General features: G+C 41.6%; 1 protein-coding gene across 5 annotated transcripts in view; it reads left to right on the top strand.

Moving 5' to 3' along the window:
* Positions 1–281: 281 nt before the first annotated feature.
* LOC106897014 (chromosome unknown open reading frame, human C16orf70) overlaps positions 282–26,141 on the top strand; it is a 33,421-nt gene continuing 7,561 nt past the window's right edge. For 3 of the 5 annotated variants that reach the window (XM_014957369.1, XM_014957373.1, XM_014957371.1), the window contains exons 1-12: positions 493–630; positions 820–948; positions 5,880–5,962; positions 9,929–10,012; positions 13,312–13,355; positions 13,640–13,719; positions 18,029–18,123; positions 20,769–20,866; positions 22,541–22,653; positions 24,703–24,836; positions 25,436–25,519; positions 25,706–25,788. In XM_014957369.1, coding sequence (XP_014812855.1) covers positions 885–948; positions 5,880–5,962; positions 9,929–10,012; positions 13,312–13,355; positions 13,640–13,719; positions 18,029–18,123; positions 20,769–20,866; positions 22,541–22,653; positions 24,703–24,836; positions 25,436–25,519; positions 25,706–25,788 — 962 coding nt within the window. In that variant the 5' untranslated portion in view covers positions 493–630; positions 820–884. Of the gene's footprint in view, positions 335–492; positions 631–819; positions 949–5,879; positions 5,963–9,928; positions 10,013–13,311; positions 13,356–13,639; positions 13,720–18,028; positions 18,124–20,768; positions 20,867–22,540; positions 22,654–24,702; positions 24,837–25,435; positions 25,520–25,705; positions 25,789–26,141 lie in introns of those variants that run through there. The other 2 variants (XM_014957370.1, XM_014957372.1) reach the window with 1 other exon arrangement.

Genomic DNA, 26,141 nt, shown 5'->3' with positions numbered 1-26,141 from the left:
GTTTTTTTTTTAAATCCTGACCTTACCACGGTGGTCTGTGACACTGACACGGTACGATTCGACCTTTCCTTGTAGGAGACAACTCGTCTGGAGACAAGGACGTCGGGGGGGGGTGGCAGTGGAGGTGTCCCCCACCACCCCTAAGGTCACCCCTCCCGCTGCGGGACTCGAACCCGAGATCTCCCCTTCCCCAGGCCGCCACCTTCCCCTCTCCCCCACGGCCTGGGGGCGGGGCTTCCCTCCTCTGGCCCCGCCCCGCCGCCCGTCGCCCCGCCCCGCGCGCGGGCTCGCCTGACGACAGCCGCAAAGCACTTTTTCAGCAGCCGCAAGTGAGGTGAGTCGCAGCCCCGCCGCGCCGGGGGGGGGATCGGGGGGGCGAGCCACAACATCCCCCCCCGCATCTCCCTTCCCGTCCTCCGGCGGACCGGGGCCACCCTCGGTGCCTCCGAGCCCGGCCACGAGGCTCCCCTTCCCCTGGGGGGCCGTGGGGGGGGGGAGCCACAACATCCCCCCCCGCATCTCCCTTCCCGTCCTCCGGCGGACCGGGGCCACCCTCGGTGCCTCCGAGCCCGGCCACGAGGCTCCCCTTCCCCTGGGGGGCCGGCTGCCCAAGTCCTGTGGAGGCCCCGGGTAGGGCGGGGAGGTGCTGGGGGGGGGCAGCGGTGGCGTGAGGCGATGGGGGGGGGTGGTGGCTGTGGTGCCGGTGCCCGGGCTCCGGTGTGACTCAGCGCTGGGCTCCGGAGGGGCTGAGGGACAGACACACACACCGGGGGTGGGGGGGCAGGTCGGCAGCTTCTTTCCCCTCCCGCCTTCCCTCAGAGGTCCGGCCCTGCCACCGGGTGACCCGCCGTGCCAGCCCCGCGGCCTCCGCGCTACCTGAGCCAATGCTAGATCTGGAGGTGGTGCCCGAGCGGTCTCTGGGGAACGAGCAATGGGAGTTCACCTTGGGTAAGTGTGCTTCTGTCTGTGTGTGTGTGTGTTTTCCCACCCCCGGAGCTCACCCCCATGTGTGTGAGCAGGGGGGGGGGATCCTCGTCCCCTCACCATCACAAGGCTTCTCCCAACGCGTCCGGGGAGTTGCAGAAGTGAAAGGGAGGGAGAGTCAAAACTCACTTTTCTCTGTCGCTGAAAATACTGATGTATGAGCTTTAAGGCTTCCCTTACAGTATATAGTCTCATTCTTCACTTTTGGATGCCAAATTGTGCTTTGTGTATCAGCTTGTGTGCTTTCTTCTACTTTCTTACCTTGTTTTTGGCTTGCCATCTCAGACTAGTCTTTTTTTTTAACGGACTCCTAAAAAGAGGCGTGAATGTACTCACTGACTGTCACCTGAATATATGTCAGGTGATACCAGCATCTTCAACTGTGCACCTAATCCTTGGCATAAAAACTGTGCTTTTCTGTACAAAGCCTTTGTAAATACCAGTAGTTGAGTTTCACAATTCCTTTGTGTCGTTGCTGGATTGCGACATTGTAGTGGAGAAAGTAAACTTTTGGGAGGTTTTTGCAGGGTTGATAGCAAGTGTTTCTCTTCCCCCTCGCCCCCAGCCAATGATTCTTATTTTTTTCATCTCTCGGAGAGGTCCTTCCTTAGCAGCCATTGCTCTGTGTACTGTGATAAGAAAGAACTTTCCCTGAGATGATGGAAATTTGGCTGGTGCTCAGCTAAGGGCACTTAGATGTAACTCGGTTGGTATAGATTCTTCAGATGACCTGTGTTTTCAAGTAGATATATTGGTAGTCCTTAAAACTCTCAGAAAATACCGTAGCCGTTGCATTTTCTGAGTGATGATTTGGGATGTCGGCCCTGAGCTCTTTCAGTTTTCCATCTTTGCTGCTGTTCTGCCTAAAGCACAGTTAATGGTAGTAGTAGTTTGGCTGATGTAAACAGGGCTGTGCGTGGCAGCCCTGTCTTTATTTGCCAGAACTTGAATTACACTTCTGCTGCTGTTGCTGTTGTCACCTGTGACAGCGGGGGGGACAAAGTGTTCCTTAAAAGCGCTGTTCCGTGGCTGCCATGAACTTGGGTCACACCAAAGGAGCGGTGCCCTGACGTGGAGTTGTTTGTGTGAAACCCGGCAAACACAAAAGGGCTGTTTATGCCGCTGTGAATTCAGAGTCAAGTACGACTCGATGGTTACAGGGAGCGTTAGAATGGCTTTTGGAGGCTAATTATAGTACCTCAGGTCCCACCCTTGACATCTGGGTGATCTCCTTGTCCCGCTGGCACGTTACTGTGCTCCCAGCTCCGTGTCGCCTTCCACGCTCCTTTAGTGCCCATATCACCTGAAAAGAAACACAATCTCGAATTGTGTACCCTGAGAGTCTTCAGAAATAAGCGGTACCGCCTTCCCTCCTTTCTCCTTACAAAAACAAAACAAAAAAAAAAGGGAAGAGAGAAAATGATTTTTGTTTTGCCCAAAACCCCCGAAGAAGCCCGTTAATGCGATCTCAGGGTTAAAATTATCTCCCGTGTCCCCGTCTGTGTGTACACACACACGCAGGGATGCGGGCGGGAGGAAACTCGGCTGCAATTCTTGGAGTAAACATAGCTACCACGTGATGCCTCTAATATATAATTAGCATGACCTGCTGGTATAGAGCAGGAGGTTGACTAGGTATTAAGATACTTCAACTTTGTCTGGCTCTAGCAATATATTGTATAAAAAATGGCCCCTGCTGCTGAAGCTGGTTGAGCTGTGTTGGTGGTGGGGAGGCTGGAAGCGCCGGTGTAAATGGGATTCTCGCTGCCAGCCCTATTCTCCTCGTGGTTTGTGGCAGTATTCCTGAACTGTTGCTGACTCCGGCTTCCACTGGTGTGCCCACAATGGAGGTGACTGAGGGGGAAATGCCAGGAAAATTTTTTACATGAGTTTTTGGATTCTGTTTCTGGCTCGGTGTGTTGACTCACTGTGTGACCAGAGCATAAAAAATTTCACCAAGGCTGAGTTTTGCGTTCAATTAGATACCTGTCTCACTGCACCTCTTGGGCTACATTCCTGCCTTTTAAAAGAAGAACAATTAAATACTTGTTCTGTAGTGCCTATAGCTGTATTATTAGCGTTTGAGATGTATAATTTCTAAGGCATACTTGCATTTCTCTTATTTTTTATACTTTCTTTTCCTAACTGAGTTTCACTTCTCTTTATTTAATGTGTTATGATTTGTCTTCTTTTGGATTTTTTTTTTTTTTTAATTCTTCTCTCTCAATCTTTCTTCACTCCTCTACCTCACTCCCCTTGAAGACACTTAGCATGGGCTAATGCTTCAAGCCACATTGTCCATGACCAGAGTATGTGGGAGAAGTGTCTTGTGCTGCTCATGTCACCCCAGCATTTAGAAAAGGGAAAAGTCTGTGATAAGAGAGATCTAGTGCTGGTCTTTGTGGGCGTTTTTTGCCGTGGCTCCCTTTTGGTTGACTGCCTGATCTGCTGGAAACCACGTTTGCTTCCCCGTTCCCCCTGACTGATGAGCAGGGGAAAAAGAATTCTTTGTTTTCCCTCTTTGACTGTGAAGGCTGACGAATGTTGAGGAAAAGGGGGTGTTGTGTGTGTGAGAAGGGTGGAGAAAAATAACCCAGTTTCTATACTCCTCCTTTGGCTCTCTGCTGATGGAGGCAGAGGGAGGATACTGGCTCCTCCACGTGTTTTTTTAGGTTGGAGAACTTAAGTCACCGCTCACAGCTGCGTGGCAAAACCTGCTTGATTCTCGGTCGCTGAAAACTGAACAAAATCAGTCCCTGTCCGTTTGCTTGCAGCTTGAGAAAGCTCTGAGTAAGAGAGTCACATGAGCCATCTGTTTGCACACTTACCAGCCCAAGATTGCATCAGTTTACGTCGGACGACAGACTGAACTTCGTGTTTGTGTGCACTTTTTTTTAACCACATACTTTTTTTTTTACTGAAACCTTACCTACTTCTGACACTTGCCATCGGTGTGTAGATTCTGCTAGCTTGTTTGCTGGCTTTGCTTCAGCCTTTGCCACTTGTTGGTTTTTTTTTTTAAAAACCTAATGGTCTTACCTCTGCAAGTCTCCTAGAAATTCTGACTTCAAAAATCAGTTTTAAAGTTTTAAATCATCTTTACTTTTTGGGGGGGATCATAGCTTTTGTTAGGTTAAGAAATGTGAAACTTTCACAGCAGCGGCTTTGATCTTAGCTTCTTGCTGTTATTTATGTTTCTGTTCCATTTTGAAAATATTATCTAATACATAATAACTGTCTTTTTAAAACTCAGCTCCTTAGACTACAAGGCAACTGCTGCTTCCTAGATAATAGGAAACAGGCTTCTGTATTGTGGCTCTGTGCATTTTAATTTTATTACTGTTATTAAAATAATAACTATTCTTTTTATATCATCTTCTGGTGTATATTTCCTAGCAGAAAAAAAAAAAAAATTGTTTCCAGGGTTATGGGCTAATGTGAAAAACAATTTTACAGAGGCATTTCTATATGGTGTTTACAAATTGAATCACTGTAGTTCCAATTCATGAGCCTGTTTTGCCAAAACTTTATTTCTTAATTGCAGAAAAGCTACAACGTATGGGCACGACAAGCATGTAGTTTAGTGCAACAGTGAAAAGAATGTTTGTTGTTTGGTTTGGTTTTTTTTTTAGTGTTATGCTACTGTTGCATGAAAGTAATCCCTATGGTGATCTAGTTGTGTGTGTGAAATATATATATATATAAGTACACGTGGAGAGAGAGAGAAGGAGTTTTCTCGGTTTGGTACTGTCGATGATGTTTAAAAGGTGCTTTCGAACATGATGTACAGTCTGAGCTTGAGAAGGGTGGCTAGTAACTAAAAATTTGAGTGCCTGAACTGTCACCTCAATAAAAGCATAGGTCCTGTGGTAAATTTTTACCTAGTCAAGGCAACTTTCTTGAAGTTTAAAATAGACAAGAACGGGGCAAGGGGTGTAAATACAGTGACAGATAACTAATCTGAATTGACTTGCAGCAATTAGTAGGGAAATAAAACCTCACAATTATGAGCTCATAACCTCCCTTTATAAGTGCCTGCTTTGAATCCAGGAACACGATCGCGTTTCATTTGGAAAGGCAACAAAGGTTTTAAGTGTGATAAAGGATGAGATGGCGTGGCGCTCGTCTTGCTGCGGAATCAGCCGTTTGACTCCACTTCCAAAAATTTATAGCTGGAAAGATAAGATATGCACTGAAGGAAAAAAAAAAAAAAGAAATAGCACCCTTGAAATCATGTTGGAGGGTGAATGTCTATTAAGTGTATTACTTCAATTAAACCAAATTGTCTAGCATGTTTATCTTGTCTGTAAACTGAGAAGATAAAGTTCCTGCTTTGACACAAGTGTAGTGGTGTCAGCGGTGAACGGGGGTTGGCAGGTCTAAGGAGAATCATTGCTCCATTTTAATATTTGTATCTGGTTTTTACGACTGCTCGGTAGTTTATCAAGCCCGATAAAGGCTGTGCCATAAAATGCAGTCTGGGAGTCCACTGCCTGTGTGTAAGAACGCTCTGGGCAGCTCTAGTGGCATTTGGTATAGGCTGTTTTATCAGTTACCGGATTGTTGACCCCAAGAAGTAGAAAATTTTGCACGTGGATTGTTGAAAGATCTGTGCTCTTTCTACCTGAACTTGGCAGGTTAATTTTGTGGCTAGGGATACTTTTCTTTCATATATGCCTAACGAACTGGTAGATAAACAATGACTTCTCTGTTTCAAAGAACAGGTCTGTGCTGATACCGTGAGTCAAGTAGCCTTATTTGTTGATTGCATACCTTTCTGTTGTAACCTACTGTTTGCTCATGGCAGCTCTCTTACCTCATCTGTAACCTTTCTGTTAAAAAATACTGTTGGTCGGTCCCTGAACTGAAGAAATGCCACTGTTTTTTGTTGACAGGAATGCCGTTGGCTCAGGCTGTAGCAATTCTTCAGAAGCACTGTCGCATTATCAAAAACGTCCAGGTTCTCTACAGCGAGCAGGTGAGTAGTGCAGGGTCTGGCTGGGTCACACACCTCCCCGCGCCCAGAATTGAGGTGTTAGGGGGTATGAGGGTACTTCGTCACGCTAACAGACGTGTTGTATGGATTGTGCACCTACTTGAAATTATACCAAATTATTGCCACCACACCAGAGGTGTAGCTTTTATAGCAGTTTCGCATCAAGTGTTACAGTCTGCAGTGCAGTGATTTAACAGGTAGCAGTTTTGTGTGTGCGGTGGTGGGGTAGTACTGTTTCCCTTTTAAGAAGGGACGTGTTCTGTAATTACCTGGATACTTTAGTTCTAGTCTCTTTATATTATCATTGTCAAGCGCTGCAGTTTTTTTGAAGTACTGAATTACTCATTACTTGCCACTTTTCTTTGGTTTAGTGGTGATGAACCCACTCAAAAGACTTCCAGGCTTCCTCTCTGGATCTGCGGTTTTGTCTGCAGAAAGTGGATGCAGTAAATTAAACCAGCTATAGATGTTTTAGTTGTTCTTCATGACAACCATTTGTTAGTTCCCAATACATTTGACTTCCATCAAAAAGGGGACCAGAAGTGAAACCTTTCTGCTAGTTCAAATAAAAGGTGTTATATACCTACTTTGGCGTTGAAGGAAATGGAAGGGAAGAGGAGATGGGACAAGAGGAGGAGTATGACTCTCCGAATACATATTATGTGAAGTGCATGTTAATCAGGAGATGATATTCAAATGTGGTAGATTATAGATCTTTGCATCAGGAAAAAGGCAAAGTTTGCTAGAATTTCAATTTGTATCAAAATACCGATTTGAGGTCTTGTGCATTCACAGTGAATACTGAATAGCTAAAGAAGCCGCCTGACTCTGGCATTTACTGCTGGATACATATTTCATGTAATTAAATGAGTTATCTTTTTTTGTTTGACAATATGTAGATTTATGGGGTTTACGATGGCTGAATATTTACTCTGCAAATTGAAAATCTAGCTCCTTGTACTTACTGCATGGGAGCATCCAGCTGGCACTGAATGCATTCCTTGGTTTTTGTATGCTTGAGAGGTTTCTTGGTTTTTTTCTTACCCCAGAGCATTTCAGAATTATTTCTAGGCTTGTTTAGATAACTGGTGAGATCCCCATTCCTCTCAGTTTTGTAGAATCACAGAAGGATTAGCAGTCCAGTGCTGGAAAGCAAGATACAACATTGCTTAGCTATTTGCGCTTCTTGGACAGCTGCATTGTGCTTGACCACGTGCACTGAATTTTTATGGTCTCTGCAGGTGTTATTCTTAGGGTTTTTCTCCCCAAACTGTAATATATGTAAAGGTGTTTTTAACAGCTGCATAGTCCAACAGAATAGTAGTTCTCGGCTTTGTGGAATAGTTATGTTGGTATTTTTCTGTATGTTGTTCCAGTTCAGTACCTGATATTGGTGCAGTTCTTTCCACATGCCTCTCAGGGCCCGCAGTTGACCATCTGGCTGTGTCCTCACCCTCACGCAGAACATCAGGCACTTCATTAGCAGCTGGGCACAAAGAGATGCTGCTGCAGTGCTTAGAAGTTTCAAAGCTGTACACAAACTTCCCGCCCAAGTTTTGCCTAGTTCAACCACACTTGAACAGCCTTCGTGTCTTTCCTCCTTACTTTCTAAAATAATGCCTTTGAGCACAGTGGTCAAATGTAATTTGAAGTTGTTGCGTCTAAAACGCTGACCTTTTTTGATCCTGGAAGTGCAGTCGAGAGTTTTCTTTCAAAAATTTATATGACAATTAAATGCAATTAGATCTGCCCGTGGTTCTGTTTTGAACTTGACACAAATGGGATGCCCAAGCTGTGCCAGAAAAGCTGGATGAATTCTTCTGTGTGGCTAAAGAATTTTAACTTCTTTTTGGTCAGCTTAATTGGGGTATTTAGTTACCTTTGTAGGTTTTCCTAAGCTAGGATTTGTGTTGTTCCTAAGGTCTAGATTTGTGTTGATGGGATTGTTCAGTGATAGCGGTTTTTTCCTGCAGCTTTATGGAAATTAGTGTTGTTAACTGCACATTTGAGTTCCTTCCTTCAGGGAGAACCCTCTTGTTGTGTCCTGGCATCATCTTTCATACTTGAGGCTCTATTTTGTGTCTTAAAAGTCCCATGAACTAAATTTGTGCCCTTGAAACTTTTCTTCTATTAGAAAATATGCCAGTGTAGAACAGAAGCTATTGGCTATAATAATTATCAAGGTTTTCCTCGGATGTTTGTGGGGTTTTTTTTTCACCCACTCAAAACAATAGTTTCATCATTTTTAGAATAACTTTAAGAAGAATAACTTTAGAACAACTTTAAGAAAGTTCTGCTTGAAAACCAGTGAGATGCAGAGCATATCCCGTATCACAAGAGCTCAGCTGGTATATTAAAATATTATGCAGCATGGTTTTTTTTTTCCTCTATCTGTAGCTTTTTCTGAATTAGATTTATAAGGGATTTTAAAAAAGGCCATCAGGATCAACATTAGACCTTTTTATCTCGGGCTCACAGCCATATTGCAGTGCTGCTTCAATTCGACACAGTATCATAAAAGTTTGCCAGCAATAGTGAGGTGTTGATGCCATTGTGCAAGGCACCATGAAGATTTCATTTGGACTCTTACACGTCGTATCACTGGTGTTGAAGAAAGATTGAGCTTGAACTGAACTCGCTTCAGGAAAAGCTAAGGGAGTGATCAAGGGGAATGGGAAATCTGCGTCGCAGGAGATTGAAAGCCCTGTGGCTTGTTTAGACCTAGCAGTGTGAAATCTAGAATGTGATTATTTAAAGGCATGGTTTGGGAAGGGGTGGGAGACGCACGTGAGAATGCACAGAAAGTATCCAGGCTAGAAGATGGTGAGAACAAAGAGGTGAGAAAATTTAGGATGAAAATTAGACTCGTGACAGTCAAAACACAGACTTTTTCCCAGTAGACAAAAGAGGGGGAATAACAGTTTTTAAGATGGCTTATGCTTAATTCATAAAAGGGTCTGTATGGTGTGGCCACTTGCATCAGAACCCGTATGTGCCCCAGATGTCCCATCCCCATTCTGTCTTTTGCCAGGTGACTGCCTCGTGCAATTCTAGGGCACAAATATTGCTGCCTGCCCGTCCTTCAGCCTCTTTTCTCCTCTGAGGAGACAGTTGTGGAGCACAGAGCTTTTTGAAGCCAATGTGCTTTAGATGGTACAGGATCAAATAGCTGAATTTGGGCCAGCTGGCGGCTGTGTGTGCAGGGACTGTACTGGGATGGGATGGGATGGGATGGGTGTGAGCAGCTCCCGGTGTCGCCGCAGCCGGGGGTGGCACACAGCCTGTACAGACACCAGTGGAGCCAGTGGAATGTCTCCTAGTGACTCCAGCAGACTGCAAATTAAGCCTTTCCTTGTTATGATTCACGGTAACTAAGGAAACCTAAATTCACAACGTAAGAGTCTGAAGCCTTCCTTTTGAGGCCTGAAAAAGGCTGTGATGCTCTTTGATTTTTGGAAGTGGAAAGCCCTCTCGCCATCCTTCTGTCAATTGTGTGCTTGGTTCTGATGCAAGACCTGGTGAGATGGGCCGTTTCTGCGCGCCAGGAACGCAACAGGCTGTCCCTGCATGATCTCTCTGGTGCTAAACTTGGAATGTTCATGTTCCAGGTGGTTCTGCCCCTTCTCTCCCCTGTGTCTCCCTCCTTTAAAGTAATGGGCAACTATCCTTTGAGAGTTCTTGCAGGGTGCAGGTCTCACACAGACACTTGTGTTTCTTTTCATAAGTAAACTACACTTCTGTTTCTTTTCATAAATAAACTGAGGGAGTTGAGAGGTTTGGCCAAATGTGTTTTTGTTATGCTTATTTGTTGATCAAGTGGTTGTTTTCTTAGGCAGTTTCGTTTTCCCAAAGTAACCGATTTATACTTATACAATGCTATATATCTTAACAAAGAAATGTTGAAATTAAAACAGCTTGACAGTTGTTGTTGTTTTTTTTGTTTTACAGTCACCTCTTAGCCATGACCTCATCCTTAACCTGACTCAGGATGGAATCAAACTGCTGTTTGATGCTTTCAATCAGAGACTTAAGGTAATAAAGCATTGCAAAACAAAGCCCTAAGGGATGGTGACGCTTAACGAAGCATTATTAAGTATGTGGTCCTAGACATTTAGCTTGCCATATATAGTGCTCTCTTGTGATAATGATCTACAGTTTCTTTGGTTTGGGGGTTAAATTTTGGTTTATAGGATTAAGACACTTCAACATTGTACTGGGGACTGTAAGGTGCCACAGGACCAGGATGGTTCAGGACGATCTCACTTGACTCAAGATGCACCAGAAGCTGCCAAAGGCCAACTAAAGCTAAGCCTAGGATTTGAAATCAGATCATTATTTAATGCAGACTGGACAGTGTTGTGTTTTCCCAAGCTGTTCCTTTATTTGTCCTGCCCTTTTATTTTTGAAAAAAACTTACTTCCTCCTGTTCTGAGTTTTCAGTTGAGTTATGTTCATACTTGTGTGGCTGTGAGTGCACAATTTCTCCCAGAAAGCCACGTTCAGGCCTGTTGTGAGGGCAGGAGGCATCACCTCACAGTTTGTTCTGGATGAGCTTTTATCTCTGTGATCAAAGTCCTCAGCAATTCCAGGGCTGTGTTTTTAGGTGACCAAGTTCTTATCTGCCTCTCTAGGATTCTTGGTGTAGTTAAGATGCAAAATAAAGGGCAGGCTGGTCACTAACCTCCTGTGGCATTTAAGGTCACAAAAGCTCTGTTAGGAAAGTGGTGTGGTTCATCCATACAGAATGGGCTGCTGTGGGGGCTGTAGAGAGATGACTAGATCAGTAGGAAATTTTGAAAAGCTTTCTTAACTGAAGCATTTAAAATCTCTGCATGTAACTTCTTAATTATTCAGGATGGGCCTTTTTGGCAGGACCGGCTGTTGCTGAACAATTGTCAGCGTGGTTCTCACCTGGGGTGCATAAATTGCTTACCGCAGTGCCGGGTGTTGATTGGGCTAATTGGATGAGAGTGGACTGCTCTAACTGCCCTGCTATGTAACATTTGAAAGCAGAAGTGTGGGGTTAAATGTGATGGTGTAAACAAATTGAATGCTCACCCTTTACGTAAGTCTGAAATACTGTGCTCACATCCCTACTTTCGAATGTTGGAACAGTGGTAGCCTTGTTCTTCTTTACTCACTGGCTCCAGTAAAACAAGCAGCAAAATATCTGCCTAGTGCTTTATCAGAAAATTGAGTGTAGCAGTGTGCTATCAGCTGAAATTTGACCTCTTTATATGCTTTAAATGAATAGCAGCCCAAATTAGTAATTGTTAGAAGTACATATTTCTGTAGTAGTAACCTGTAACACCATAATATGCTTATATCTTTCTTTTTAAAAATACCTTTTATGTTAACTAAAAGAATACCTATTTTTGACAACAGTTTTCAGTGCAAGTTGAGCTCCGGTAGAGGACAGCTGAGCACTTGTTTTTTTCCAGATATCAATTTTTAATTGCCTTATGGAAGTTTCTGTTCATGAAGTCGTTGTGTAATAATGGGGCTTCCATTTTTGTCAAGATTTAGAACTTAATCAGATTGTGTATGTGAGTTTACAGTTTTCAAGAGAATATCTTGAAAATTCTCTTTGTCAGATGGGTCTTTATCAGTGTAAGCACTTGCTGTATACAGTCTTTCCAAAATATATTTAATTCTTAAGAAGACTGAACTCAAAGCATAATCACTTTAGGGGCATGGCTTGTTCTCTGATGTTTTTTGGAATATCGCAGTCCTGTAGCATTTTTGAAGTGCTGTAACTATGTGCATGCTCTGTCTCTTCACTCCAAACAATTTTTGAGGGTCTGGCTCTGTCATTTTAACACCCTGTGTTTTAAGAACTACGCCAGAGCTTTTCTTCTCCACTTTCTCCCCGATTTGTTTTAAAGATAAAATAGAAAAAACAAATTCTTCTGGTATTTTGTTTTAGGTTTGAAATATATAATAATAGGAAAAACAATCACTTCTGGAGTGTTGTGGTTCAGTGGTGTAGTGATACTTTCTGTTTGTTTGAACTATGAAGAGTAAAGCTGTGTAAATGCATACAATGCTATGAAAACTGACACTCGTAAAAGCGTTCAGAAAGCTTTACGGAAGAAATTCTATGGGATCAGTTCCGAAGTGAGCAAAGGGGCTTGTTAAAGAGTAGTCTAGAATAAGTAATGTCTGTTTTAAAGATGGTACGGCTCTGTTTTCAGTGTTGCTCAGCAGCAGCAAATCTGGAAAAACCAGGATACATTTTTTCTTTGCTTTGTATGTTGTTTTTTAATACACTCTTGCTATTTGGTTGTGAAAAAGAGATTAAAATGCAGGGCACTAAAATAGAAAGACTTGAGACACCCAAAGAAGCTGGTGCAGGAATAAAGCCATAGCACTGTTCCTAAAAAGTTTCCTCCCTTTTTTCAGGGAGGAGGAGAAGGCAAAGTGTTTCAGAGGACTCTTCCAACTTTACATGAGTCGACAGTGTACCATTAAATGTTGGGGTTTTTGGGGTTGTTGGTTTTTTTTTAATGGATTTGAGCCTTGCAAGTTGTTTTATTTAGAGTTATTTCTCAGGCATCTCCCAAAACCAAGACTTCCTTCCTAGCTGGTGATATTTTTAGGCTTTCAAGCCGCATTTGGTAGCAAGCTCCCTGCGGATTTCTGCTTTGTTGTCTAGCTGAAGAGAGTCCTTTCTAAATCTGCCAGTGGTTTGTTGGAGGATCATACAAAGCAACAAAAAGCACTTTACCTTTTCTTTCCAGCGGTTATGATGTGCTCTACGTGTTTTCCTTTTCCTGCTGACACAGGAGCACATACATAGGGTGGAAGAAGCTTGTGTTTCACCATGGTTACTCGCCAAAAATTACCTGCTTACAGCCTGATCTAGCCTCAGGATCCACTAACAGTCCCATAAAAATCATATGAAATCAATCTCAGCTGCATGTATGCAGTAATATATTGAGGACAAATGATCCATACCTAATATTATCTGCAAAGAGGGGAGTTCCTTGGAATATTCAGTGAGGTCTAAAATATTTAATAAATATCAGAACTAGGTATTATATCTCGCTCTTATTCTTTGTGGGCTGCTCTTCTGATTACCTTCGGTAATGATCTGAGAGATTGCTACGTGTCTTTTTAGGTGGTATTGAAATGGAATGCCACTACTTGCTTTTGCATTTTTGTTCATCTTTTCCTTTAGAAAAAGAGCTGGAAAATTGAAACAATGCAGGGACTTACTACCCTGCACAGGATTTCTTCGGCACTAGTTCTCATGCCTTTTGACAAGAATTTACCTCTTTAATGATTTGCAAATGTGTGAAGTACAGCGTTGTTTGTTTCCTCTGTTTCAGGTGATTGAAGTTTATGACTTGACTAAGGTGAAGTTAAAATATTGGTAAGTGATTTAAGATCTCCCATGATTTCTTCTTGATCACAGTGACTGGTTTCTCTCTTTAATCCTGAATTTATTTTTTCAATCATTCTTGTTAACAAATAACTGTCAAAAAACAATGTAGATAATTGCCCATTCTTGAACACAGTACTTGGTTGAACTACTGGTTTACTCTTTGCTTCAGTCTTGGAGACTTCTTCCAATTTAAATGTGGTATTGCCATTAGTGAACGTTTGTAGCGTCCATTCAATATTCGTAAGGCAGATTAATTTTGTTTTCTTTTTCAGTGGTGTCCACTTTAACTCTCAGGCAATTGCTCCAACCATAGAACAAATTGATCAGTCATTTGGAGCAACGCATCCAGGAGGTAAGCCGAAGTATTTCTGAGGGTCAGAAACACATCAAATTGACAGACTTCTTTCTAGGAAGCCCTTTCCTGTGTGTCTGCCTGGAGAAATGTGTAGGCGCTTCTGTAGTCAAATGATCTCAAGCTGTGTTCCAGAATGGTCTCGCTCTTATAACTGGGGTATAATGTAAAATGTACTGTATGTTCAATTGTGACTTTAAGTGAAATAGTGAGGCAGAGAGTCATTGGCACAGAATGATGTGTTCAGATGTCATTAATGATCTGTTTTGAACTGCCAGTACCAGAAAACTGTGAGCTTTACTGTTGATGCTGTTGTTTTCACACGTTCTTACGCGCGGTCAGCTCTCGGGTGGCCTTAGGGATTGAGGGTGCCATGAACATACAGACATTGGAGCTGATCTCTCTCTGGAGTTGGCCAGGACTGTTTGGCCAGGCTCTGTGCTCTGAGATCGTGGTTATACCCTTGCTAGGGCAGGATGCAGTCCGAGCCCGCGTATGACTGCCTTGCATCTCCCTCTCCTCCTGTTACTGGGAGCACTGGGGAGGTGTGGAGTCAGCCTACGTGCAGCATGGCCAGAACCAGGACAAGTTTAATTAACCTGGCTGAACCCACTCTGACTCTTGCACAGCTACTTGGCTGATCACCAGCTCTGTAGCAGGAAAAAGACTATCTTTAAACTCCTTGTTTACATATGAAAATGGAGGGTGTATTTTGGGGGTTTGTTAGGTGATGAAAATAAGTCAGTGGTGAAACTTTGAAGAGGATATTTATAATTAAACTGCTGCGGAACCCTTCAAGAAACGGAGCCGCAAACTGGCATAACAAGGTAGAAGATTAACTCCATATAGGCAAGATACTCTTTTTGGAGCATCATTTCCTATTTTTAGCTTAACCCAGTCCGTTTGCAGTAGTGGGGCTGATCCCAAATAGGCTGGCCTTCTTTGTGATTGATGGGGGTGGCATATCCAGTCTTTGTCCCTGTTCTCCGCAGGCGAGCTCTTGCACATTACAGAACAGGATTTATTAACTGTGGAGGGTCATGTGGCGTAAAAGCCTGCTGTAGTAGGTGAATATCAGATTGAGATAAATGAAGCCTGGAGGATTTCTAGCCATAATACTCCACAGGAAGGAATCAGCCTTTTTGAATTTCACTTTGGTCATGATGTTAACATTTCCTCTTAGGCAGAAACTCTGAGAACTGCAGTTAGCTATTATGGAAATAGTATGCACCAGACTGTTTGGCTTGTTCTGGGACAATAGTTTATTTGCAAATATTTGCAAAATTGTAATATTATGAACCATAAAAATAAATACCCAGCTATAAGCATGGCTTGTGATACCATTATTGTGTTTTATTACTGCATAAAATTGTATGCAAGCACTTAAAAGCATTACTTGGCACAGTATGAATTTGTGCTGAATTTTCCAGATACTGTGCGCCTATTGTATTCCATCAAGAAAACTTGCACACTTGCTTCATCTGATGATAGTTCTTCATAACATCTTTCCATCCAGTGACACGTAGATATGAAAATGCATTTATTAAAATGTTGGCCTATATTACCATTTCAGTAGTGCGTTTGCTTATTCAGTTTCCTCATTGGAAATTCAGTATCTCCGTTAACATCCTACTTAGCAGAAGTAAATTAACTGCCAGTCATAAATACTTTGAACTGTATTATGCAATGCAAGTTTTTGATAATTCTTTTTCCTTTCTACTTTCTGGAAGGCAAAAAAGGCAAAAAACCACCGTAGTTTTCAGCATGCAGGGAAGGGTGATGATGGTGCTTTCATGTCCCACGAAAGAAAAGTTTAAAAACACTTTGTTGTTTAGCTCTGTGTTGACCTCCACTAGAATTTAAACAAAATGTTGCCTTTCACTTAAAACCCAGGTGATTGCAGCAGAGCTTTTCTGCAACAGGATACTGCGATAGTTTCAGAACATATTTCAAAAGGTTAGCAACGGGTTTGTGTTGAAACCAACCTTCAGTGAGCAGTTTTGGTTTTGCCAAATCAGTGGTTTTGAAAAAGAAGAGTCATCAGGAAAATTGCAAGCAGCTTCATTACTTTTTTTTTTGGCTAATGTTAGTTTGAAACTTTGTAGTATTTTTGTCATGGGGCTGGTTGAAATATGACCACTGTGGAGGTCAGTAGCTTCACCCAAGCCAAGATTTTTCTCCCACGTTTCCATGATTCTCTGACCTGCTGGGAAGCGCTTGCTCTTGCCAGTGGGGCTGTTGAAATCACATCCTGTTCTGAGCCCTCCTGGATGCGGCTCTTTGCCGAAGTGCCGTTCAGCAGGGATAAGGGCTGTGGGGTTCAACTGGAGTCATAAGGTAGAAGGAAAAAAAAAACAACCCCATCCTTCCCTCCTGCCCCAGTGGCCTGGCAGGGATGGGGAGGTCCTGTCTTCTTGCTCTGTAGCTCTTGGAAGACATCAGAGGTTGCCCAAGCTCCCCTGGAGTGCCAGAAAAGCCTTGTGTTTGGTACCAGGAAGACTTGACTTCTGGATCTGCCTCTGCTTTTGTCAGAACTGTGTCCACTCTGCAGGTGGCCGTGGCTTTGTCCTGTCCTGCTCCACAGAAACGTTTGCCAGCTGGTCTCACTCTGCTGCTTTCCTGGAAGGCAGGCTCTCTCCCCTTCCTTCACCCCGAGTCTCTTTGCTTCTATCAGCAATTTTGTGGGGAGTTACTCAGCAGGGTACCCGTGTCATAAATAAAATAAAATAAAGGCTTACCTTGTTCAGTCACATGGTTGTGACTTATGGTCTTGAGGGACACTAGAGAACTTCCTAAGGGTGAAAACATTCCTTGCCCTTTAAGCCTAAACATCAACAAATGTTGCAGGGGATGGGAACTGATGCGATTTATATAATCAGATATCACACTTGGCATGACTAGGGGAAAAACACTTCTCCAGCTGGCTGTGGGCTTTGGAAAAGATGCATCATAATTTATCACATGAGAGAGATTTGTGTAATTTTCCTCCAGATCAAAACATTTCCCTCTCTCCCCACACGTTTTCCTTTGAGTGACAAGCAGGGAAAATGCTCTTAACCAGCACATTCTGCAGAAAAGGCAAATGATGACTTTTGAAAACTTAATGCTTATTGCTCAACTATTATTTTTCTATCCTGGGCGGTCTGGCATTGTCCAGATATCTTGTGACATGTCTTTCAAGTTGAACATTTGAAAGGCAATTTGTGGGAGGGGGAAAAAACCCCAATAATATGTATTTATATGCATTTTCTCTCTCTGCCCTGTCATCTTAAATATAAAATTGTAAGAAGAAAAAAGAATATTGAACCAGTTTCCTTTGGTAAAGTGGAATAAAGGAGTTTCTTTATTGTTTTGGGGTTTTTTTTGCCTCTGCTGTTTTCAAACTGTTTTGCAAATGAGCTAGCTTCTGTGTGTTAATAAGAACACCGTGTTCCCCCAGTGGCTACTGGGCACAGGTTGATGTTTGGTAGCATCAATCTCAAAGCTGTTCCCAAGCTCTCCCAGTCTCCTGGGGTTGTTTTTAAGCTTTCCACAGTCTCACAAAACGCTCTGTCTCGTCAAGTGCTGGGGTGACTTTTTATTGCTGTTTATAGTTGGTGATGTGCAATTTATGGCAATAAATGAGGACGTCTCGTGACGTGGTGACAGCTGGAAGTCTGCACGTGTCTTAATTTATTTCTGCTCTTCCTAAAAGCTGACTGATGGGTTTGGTGTTTCTGGTGGTGCTATTTTTAGTCAAATGTCCTAGGACCTACATGTCTGAATCATTTCCTCCTTGTGCTGTGTTGTCCCAGCATTGCATACTGGAGCTCCTCTCGGGAGGGAGAGGTGGAAGTGGCAGGGAGGTACCTGTGAGCTCCCACTCGGGAATGTGCTTCCCACTGGTGTGAAACATGGAATTTATCAGTGTTCTGGGCACATCTTCCTAAAAGACTTACCGGTTAATATTCTACAAGCATTTCACAGAACAATGAACAGAATTGTTTCGTGCTAATAGGAGCTGTTTGAACTGCTTTAGGTACATTAAGGTATAATTGATTGTGACGTTGCGTAATTGTATCATTAGGGATAGGCTAGTGCCTGCAGGCTTACGTAGGCAACTCTCACTTTAATGAATCCAAGGTTTCTCTTATTGCTATGTTTCTAGCACAACAAACTAAAAGGAAAACTATTACTGTCCTGTGTAATCATGTTCCTCCCACATCTTGAGATGTAGTAAATTCATTGAGGGTGATCGAAGTGCTCTTAGATTTGAACTGAAGGATTCTTACTTGATTTTAGTAACTGTTCTCTTTCTTTTTCCTTTTAGTGTATAATTCAGCTGAGCAACTCTTTCACCTCAATTTCAGAGGACTGTCGTTTTCTTTTCAGTTAGACTCCTGGACTGAAACTCCAAAGTACGAGGTCAGCAACCATTCTTAGTTAATGGATAGTCTTTTTTTTGCCTCTATGGTACTTGCAAAATATCACCTACAGCATGTCTCGCCTGCAAGCAAAAGAAACCAGTAATTTGGAAAGAATTTAACTCCTCGGTTGTGTTCTTATTTATGCTATGTAATCATTTAGAAGTTAAAAACTTTCTTCCTTTTAGCAGAAAGCGTATGCTTAGAGGTTTTGCTTGCATTGTGAACTGGGACTAGCAATTCTGTTGTTGAAAGGAGTCTTCTAAAAATATGAGCGCTGTCTATGCAAATACATAAATATTAAGCAATCTGCAGGAAGGCTGTTCTTTTATCAGATATTTTTGAATCTCATCAAAGGCGTTATGCAACTAAACTAGGATAGAGTTCATAAAATATGTTTTCATCTTAAGTGTCCTTCAGTAGGAGTGCTTTTAGAAAGCCCGATGAATGGGCTTTATTTGTAATGCTTCCTTGTGTATTCACCAAATGTTCACATGAGTTACTGAATAATTGACCTGTCTTCTCTGAAATCTTTGGAAATTGCTATCTATAGGGGAAACAAGATCAGGCTTTCTGTGATTTCCACCTATTCTAAAAGAAAATGTATGTGTAACTTGTTTTGTGTGAGGATGGAAACACTCTCAGTTGTATTACCTAGGCTTGTCAGTTAAAAAGAATGCGTGCTGTATAGTATTAAAATGAAAAGGAGCATCTAAAGAGCCAAAACAAAGTGGGAAGAATCAGCCAACACGGTTCTATGTCACAGCCTAGTACTTCAGGAGGTGTGTTTTGACCCGTGAGAGGACAGGGAGTAACCAGGGGAAGTTACTATTTAGCAGTAGCGAAGCTCAGTTGTGTTTCAGAAATATTGGGAGGTAAATAGAAACCTGGTGAGCCAAACAGAAAGAATGTCCCACCAAAGAGTAGTTGCTTTTCATGCAAGAGTTCCCAGGGCATTTATGAATGAAATGGCCGAGCTGCTAAGAAAATTGATTGTTACACCAGAATTTGAAAAGATGTTAAAATAGAATCGCTAGAATCGATTTTTAGCCATTGCATCTGTGTGTCTTGTTTTGGTACATGGCTCAGTTAACTAAGAAAATAATTAGGAATAGTTAAGAAAGCTTGAATCAAATATGCTTTGTGTGTGTGATGATTCAGTTCTTTTTAGCTGCCAAAACAGTGGAAAAGATATTTTTGCCTTTTCAAAGTCTTTCATCCACTTGTTCAATTTAGTTAGTAAAATGTTGTTTGCACAGAGCGAAAGGTGAAATTTCTCCAGGACTTAGAATCAGGTAGAAATAGTTAGGATAGTTTAGAAAACAGAGTAGTAGGAAACAGTTCAGAGGGAAGAAAACTATTGTTTGTGCGGCCTTTCAGGGAGGAGTGTTAAGAAAGGCTGAATGAAGAGCGACATGAAATTTGAAGATGTCAAAATCTTTTGAGTTCAGAGTGGATCATACAGGAATGCTAAACGAGTTAGCAAAGCAGTGTGATCTCTGCTTTTGGAAATGAAAAACGTCTGAAGGAAACCTTGGGGTTTTTTTATATAGCTGGTAACAAACTCTAGATGAGGAGCACATGAAAACCTTCTCACACCATTTCTGTTAAGAAAAGAGGCATATATGGCTCAGGCTCTTCCATGGCTCTGGAGAAGATTTCTCTGTTGCTATGATATTAATATGTAAAAAAGGAATCTAAAGTCAGCCTATGTTAGAAACCTGTGTTTTCATGTGGTTGTGCTGTGGACAAATTCAGAAACAGGATGGAAATCAGGGCATATCTAGATTTGTTAGGTTTGTTTTTTTTTCTAAATTCCTACAGCAGTGAAGGTTATTGCTCTGGGTTTTTTTTTTTTTTATAAGAATAACTTTTTGTGCTTACCTTATGTGGTGTCCTGCTAAAGTAGACCAGGATAATGGTTCGTATCTTATGCATCTTGGCTTTGTTGACTGCTTGTGACAAAGTTAGTTCCTTTTTCGTCCAGTGCCACCAAAATATGTTAATAGTGTTGAAGAAAGGTCTTGTCATCTTTGAAGTTGAAAGAAATAAGCTCTTACTGCAATGAAAGAATGAATCTGGCTTTCTATTTGATGAGAATGCTCAAAATCCCTATCAAAAGAATATATGTAAGAATGTGGTGATAAGGAGAGCAGAAAATCTATTTAATCAATGAGTGTTCATCAGAGAAAGGCATTTTACAAACTAGCAAAAATGTTAAAAGGCTGAAATTAATGCAGTGGAAGAGGAAAAAGCATTTCTACCTTTAGGATAGCTTATTTCTTAGAACTTAAATACAGAATATCTGTACAAATACTCTCATATTGCTAGTTGTCAGTGATCAAACCAAGAAGACTGGAATTACCAATACGCACGTGGCTAATTGTCAGACTAGTGCCGTCTTTGGGTGGATAAACATAGTGAGTGTTTCTCCCCAGTTTGGGAATCCAAGGGTGGTGTCATGTGAAGAAACACCATCTAGTCGGGTTGGTTTTTTTGTTGTTGTTGTGTTTTTATCTTCCCCGTGTCTTTGGCTAGAGATTTATCTGAATGGGTGAGCCTATATTGTATTTCTAATGTGATTTGTAACTTTGACCTGAAGCGTCTACTGTGTCACCTAACAGGAGTGATTTTGTACCTCCACAGCCTAACTTTGCCCATGGTCTAGCCTCTCTGCAAATTCCACACGGTGCGACTGTGAAACGTATGTACATCTACAATGGAAACAGTTTGCAGGACACCAAGTACGTATACGATGGTTCAATCATTTAGAATATACTTTTTCCAACTCATTTCTTTAGGGCCTTGCGAATGCTAGCTATAATCTTATGTGCCTAGTTTTTGAGTTCAGTTGGAGTCCCTTATGACTTGGTAGTGTGCAGAATGCCTTTAGATACCTGCTTCTCTCAAATTTCCACGGGTGTTGTCCTCAAACCTTATGATCAGGTGTTGCTTTGATGTATGTTGCTCTAAGATCAGGTTGGCTCAGCTGTAGTAGATTAATTCAATTGACCTGAAAATGAATTCGTTAAGGAGGAAATGTAATGAATCTAGTAGGAGATGCAGTTGGGCTCGTCTTACTCTAGATCTTGTTTGCATACTAATGACCTCTCCCAGGGCAAATCAAACTTGGTGCAGGCAGTCAGTCGTTGTGTAGTGTGTTGGTACTATGTATGTCATGGCAACCAAGGGTCTTCAACTCTCTCACTATGCAAAAATAATAAAATATATATTTTCAGGCTTGAGCCATATGTATAATCTACAATATATTCAATATATTTGCAGTTACCTGACTATTCTGAGGAAACTAATCTTCATGCCTTAATACTAATGCAACAGTTTTACTTTAATATGGATAATGTTTTCTATAGTGTTGTATTCTGCATTCTTTGAAGCAGTAATTTATTGTACAACATCTGATGTCTTGCTCTTTCTAAAAACATTTTGTCTGAGGTTCCTTTACTAGGAAAAAGTGAAAAGATTTCTGTAAATTCTTCGTCTCAAATTGGTGAGGTGATAGTTTTTGCAGAGATGATTGTGTTTTAATGTTAAGGGAAGATTAACACATCTGTGGATCACTGCTCAGAAGGGAGGGAACCTTGTTTATGCAGACATTGTCTCCTAATTAGATATAAGTGCACTTCAGAAAAATGTTATCTGTGGCATGGTGGGCTTCAGTGGAAGCACTGATTGTCGCGTGGGGCCGTGCTGTGTGTCAGTGTGTGAGAGCTCAAACCCTGACTTTTAGCTCAAGTCATTCACACAGAGGAGAAATTCACATGAGAAAAGTGAATTTTACAGAGCGTATACAAACTAACAGGAAGAAAATCAGCCCTTCCATTGAAAATATTTTTGTTGGGGCTGTTACAAGTTTCTCAAATGCTATTGTAAATTGAATTAAAATGAGAACTGTCCCAGGAAAGCAGCACTGTTGTTAATGATGTACCTTTACAAGCCGAATCCATATTCTGGGCTGTGGAGTATCTTCCCAAGAGCAGCGAGGACATCACAGCAAAGGTTTTTCTGCTGCGTTTGGGTGACGTGCCTAGTGCAAGGAGTAGATATCTTTAAACACTGTACAATTTCAATCTTCCCAAGAGAAGTCTGAAGTGTGCATCCTTATAGCAGGTATCCAAGGGCTAGATACAGTTTTGGTAATTTCTGGAGTCTTGGAAACTTGCTGTTTGTTTCATTAATAGTAAAAGCCCTGTGTTTGAGTGCTGCCTTCTTCCTCCTCTTCCTTTTGCTCCAAACTTTCTGATCCTTGTGTTTAATATAACTTCTAATCTTCAGTCTGAGTTAAATGCAGCCGTGTCAAAATTGATGTACTCCGTTCCAATGAACCAGTACCAGCTTGTTAATGGAAAATTTGAAGATTAAGTGAATCCTGTACACAATTTATGAATGATTTGTTTCAGGGCTCCCTTGATGCCCCTCAGCTGCTTCCTTGGTAATGTGTATGCTGAGAACGTTGATGTTCTGAGAGATGGAACTGGACCCTCAGGTTTACGGCTTCGCCTACTCACTGCAGGTACTGGTGACACTCAGAACATTGAACTGGTTGCTTTCCTTGGGAAGAGAGGGGTAAACCTGTATACATTAAGTGTAGGTTATTTGTGATATTTTACAGTTGATTTTAAAGTGTTCTGTATATCTTATTCTGAACTATCAGAAACAAAACCCAATAAAGACCCTGTGAAGGTGAGTCTGGCTGCTGCTGCGTTTCCCTGGCCCTGGAGAAACCGCAGGGGACTGTAGCCCTGTCCTCTCTAGCTCCAGGTCCTTAGAGTCTGTGTGCAGAAATGGAATTTGTCTCCAGGTGCGTGTGTAGAATAAACCAGATGCAATTATATCATTGAAAAAAAAAGCAACATGAGAAATCCAGAAACCTTGTGTATATGTGCTTTTTCTAAGTTTCCTGTGAGCTGTACAATGCTGATATTTTTGTGATTAATTTTGGAAGGATTTAAAAAATGCCAGCAGCCTTAGACTGCATTCTTAATTCAGTTCCATTTTCATTTGCTGTAGGAGACAGCAGTGAAAGCAACAGAGGCTGATGAGGACCTTCTCCTTGTCTGCGCTTTCAGAGACAGGGACGAGCTCTTAAAAATTAGGGGAAGAAATAATGACTGCAAAGGAGCCTTAAAAATTAGGGGAAGAAATAATGACTGCAAATATGGTTCAGTCACCATAAGTTCAGACTTGACAATATTTTAAAGAATACCAAGATATTTTTAACAATTTTCATTAACAGGCTCAGCTTTTGACCTCTTCTGATTACTAGCGGTTCGGATATTGAGGAAACACTTGGAATACGCTCCCAATATGCAAAAGTTAAAAAGGAGACAAATTAAGATGACGAATAAAAAATTATGAATAAAAATGGAGCAGATGCTTTCAAGTTACTTTGCTTCTCTCTTTACAGAGGAAGATAATGGAGAGCTGCCTAGGACAGGGAACATAGAGCCTCATGTTCTAGGGAAGGAGTTAGCTATAACATCATAATAATGTAAATGGTTTTGAGAAATTGGACACTTCTAAGGTAGAGTGTCAAGTTTAGTTAAAAATATATATATGCAGCTTAAGGGAAATGTTGTCAATGAATAAATATACACTACTAACGTTCAGACTAAAACTTGCAGAGAGGAAACCTGGCCACACGCTGTTCTTGTTTTGCTAAAGTTTGCAGAAGCTCCTCCGTAGAACGTATTGTAGGCCTCTTCTAGCACCAGTTTCTTTGCAAGTGTATTAATTTTAAGTAACTCTCGCTTAAGAAATCGAGGATGACTCAATCAGATTTTTCGGATTTATTTTATTGGGTAGCTGGCTACATAAATAATGTATGGTGAGAATAGCTAAGTGTGTGTTTAGAGCACATCCTGTATTTTTGCAGTAATTGCTGCATGTGCGTACGTGTGTTCCCGTAAATGTAAGATGCTGCGCTCCTGAGAGCAAATGGGGTCACAGGCTGTAAGATCTTTCCATTTCTTCACATCTCCTATCGTGTCAGCCATTCCTCTGTGTAAAGGCTGTTCAGTAAGATCCTCTTTTAACCAGATTTGCTCAAGAACATATTTGCTATTGATTTAATAAGCTCTGGGAATCTTAAGTAAAGAATGTGTGTTTTCTGATACAGTTAATATGGATGAGGAACTTCACAGCTTCATTCTTTTAGCTGTTAACTAAGGAGCTGTTAGCTCTTTTAGCTCTGTACTTGTTAAAGCAGAATATTTTAAGGATAAGAATAATTCCTGCTAATAACCAGCTGATCAGATAGAGACCGGGAAAGCAAATCACGTTCACGGGAGTGGCAAGGCAGTGAAGGCAGCATTGCTGAAGGTGGAGGTTAAGATGGGGATCTGTGCATCAGGCAGCACATACGTCACCTTAAGAAGCGTTTTAACTGTTGCAAAATAAATTATATAAATTATATTTATTATTTTTTTTATTAAATTTATTTTGGCACTATAGTCTAAAGAATGCGGCTGGTTTGTGATAAACAGAGGGACGCTAAGCGTTGATTTGCTGATGTATTCTCTGATGGGGAAGGATGAATTTCGGGTTGTTTTCCATTCCTCAGGCTGTGGCCCGGGTGTTTTAGCCGATGCCAAGATGCGGGTATTCGAGCGTTGCGTGTACTTTGGTGATTCGTGCCAGGATGTGCTGAGCACCCTGGGGTCTCCACACAAAGTCTTCTACAAGTCCGAAGACAAGGTGAGGGAGTTGATTCGGGCACAGGACTTTGTTCGGTGCTGTCTTGGTTTTGTCACAGGGGCTGCGTTTTTCAAGGCCGCTGAAGCTTAACTTCCACGTAGCACATTGAGGGCTTCACTTGACACACAATAAACCAGGATAAGCTGTTACAGAATTTGATTTTTAAAAAGGTTTTTTTAAGCTAAATTGATGTGAATCTGTTTTAAAAAAAAAAAAGTGCATCATTTTAAACTGGTTTAAAAATTAATTAAAATGGGAGCACTTCTGAATCCAAATGAGCCTTAACCAGTGTGTACACCCTATTTTTTGATTATATTTTATGTGAAATAACTTTAGCATATAGTTTGATCTTATCCTGATGTTTTTACGTAGCAGCTTATCAGTAAGCCTTCGACTTCAGATAACTAAATAAAAAACCTGTTGTATCATTGTGCCGCTGCAAACAAGTGATGGTCCTGTCGTGTAGCACAGTTACCTTCCCTATTGGAACAAGGACTTCAAATGAGACTGTGGCACTTTATTTGGACGTGGTGATGTTGGTAATGGCACTCATCTTTGTGAGCGTTATTAAATACATCTGAAAAATGTGTTTCTTGCAGATGAAAATCCATTCGCCCTCGCCCCATAAGCAGGTCCCATCAAAGTGCAATGACTACTTCTTCAACTATTTCACACTTGGAGTGGTGAGTGCCAAGCTTCCCTAAACAAATCTATGTAAAGTTTTGATTTAGTTACACGGCAAGCCTTTCAGAAGGCCAAGGGTATAAACAGGTACTATTCTAACTAATGTCAGGTTGGTTTGGGAAAAGCCACCTTCCTTTATCTGGGTTGCTTCATGTCTCTCTCTCTGTCTTTTTTTTATTCAATAGGATATTCTCTTCGATGCAAACACTCACAAGGTGAAGAAGTTTGTCCTGCATACAAATTACCCTGGTCATTACAACTTTAACATGTGAGTGTAAAGAACGGATATGTTAAAGAGTATTTTAAAACGTGGGAAAAGGGAATCTTGTGTTCCCTTCATAGAATTCAAGTAGTTTTTCCCAAGTGTCTTTCATGTATCTGGTACCCTGGGGGGGTTTCAGCCATCACTATTAGCACCTTTGGTTTTTTTCCTTATGGTTTTCTTTTCACTTTTAAATGCCTATATATTGTCCAGTATATCTTAAAGCAGTAAATGAGGTAAGGTCCAGCTATAATGTGCAAGCTCTTGCTAGAGGCAAGCTTTGTCTTAGCAAGCGTCCATTTACTGGCAGGTAGGCTGCTGGCTTTTTCTTGACAGTATGTCAGTTAGTGATTAAAAAG

This window comes from Calidris pugnax, unplaced genomic scaffold (assembly GCF_001431845.1).
Source record: "Calidris pugnax isolate Ruff unplaced genomic scaffold, ASM143184v1 scaffold292, whole genome shotgun sequence".
Classification (NCBI taxonomy): Eukaryota; Metazoa; Chordata; class Aves; order Charadriiformes; family Scolopacidae; genus Calidris; species Calidris pugnax.
Note: the sequence above shows the minus strand (reverse complement) of the source record. Positions and strands in the feature narration are given on the sequence as shown.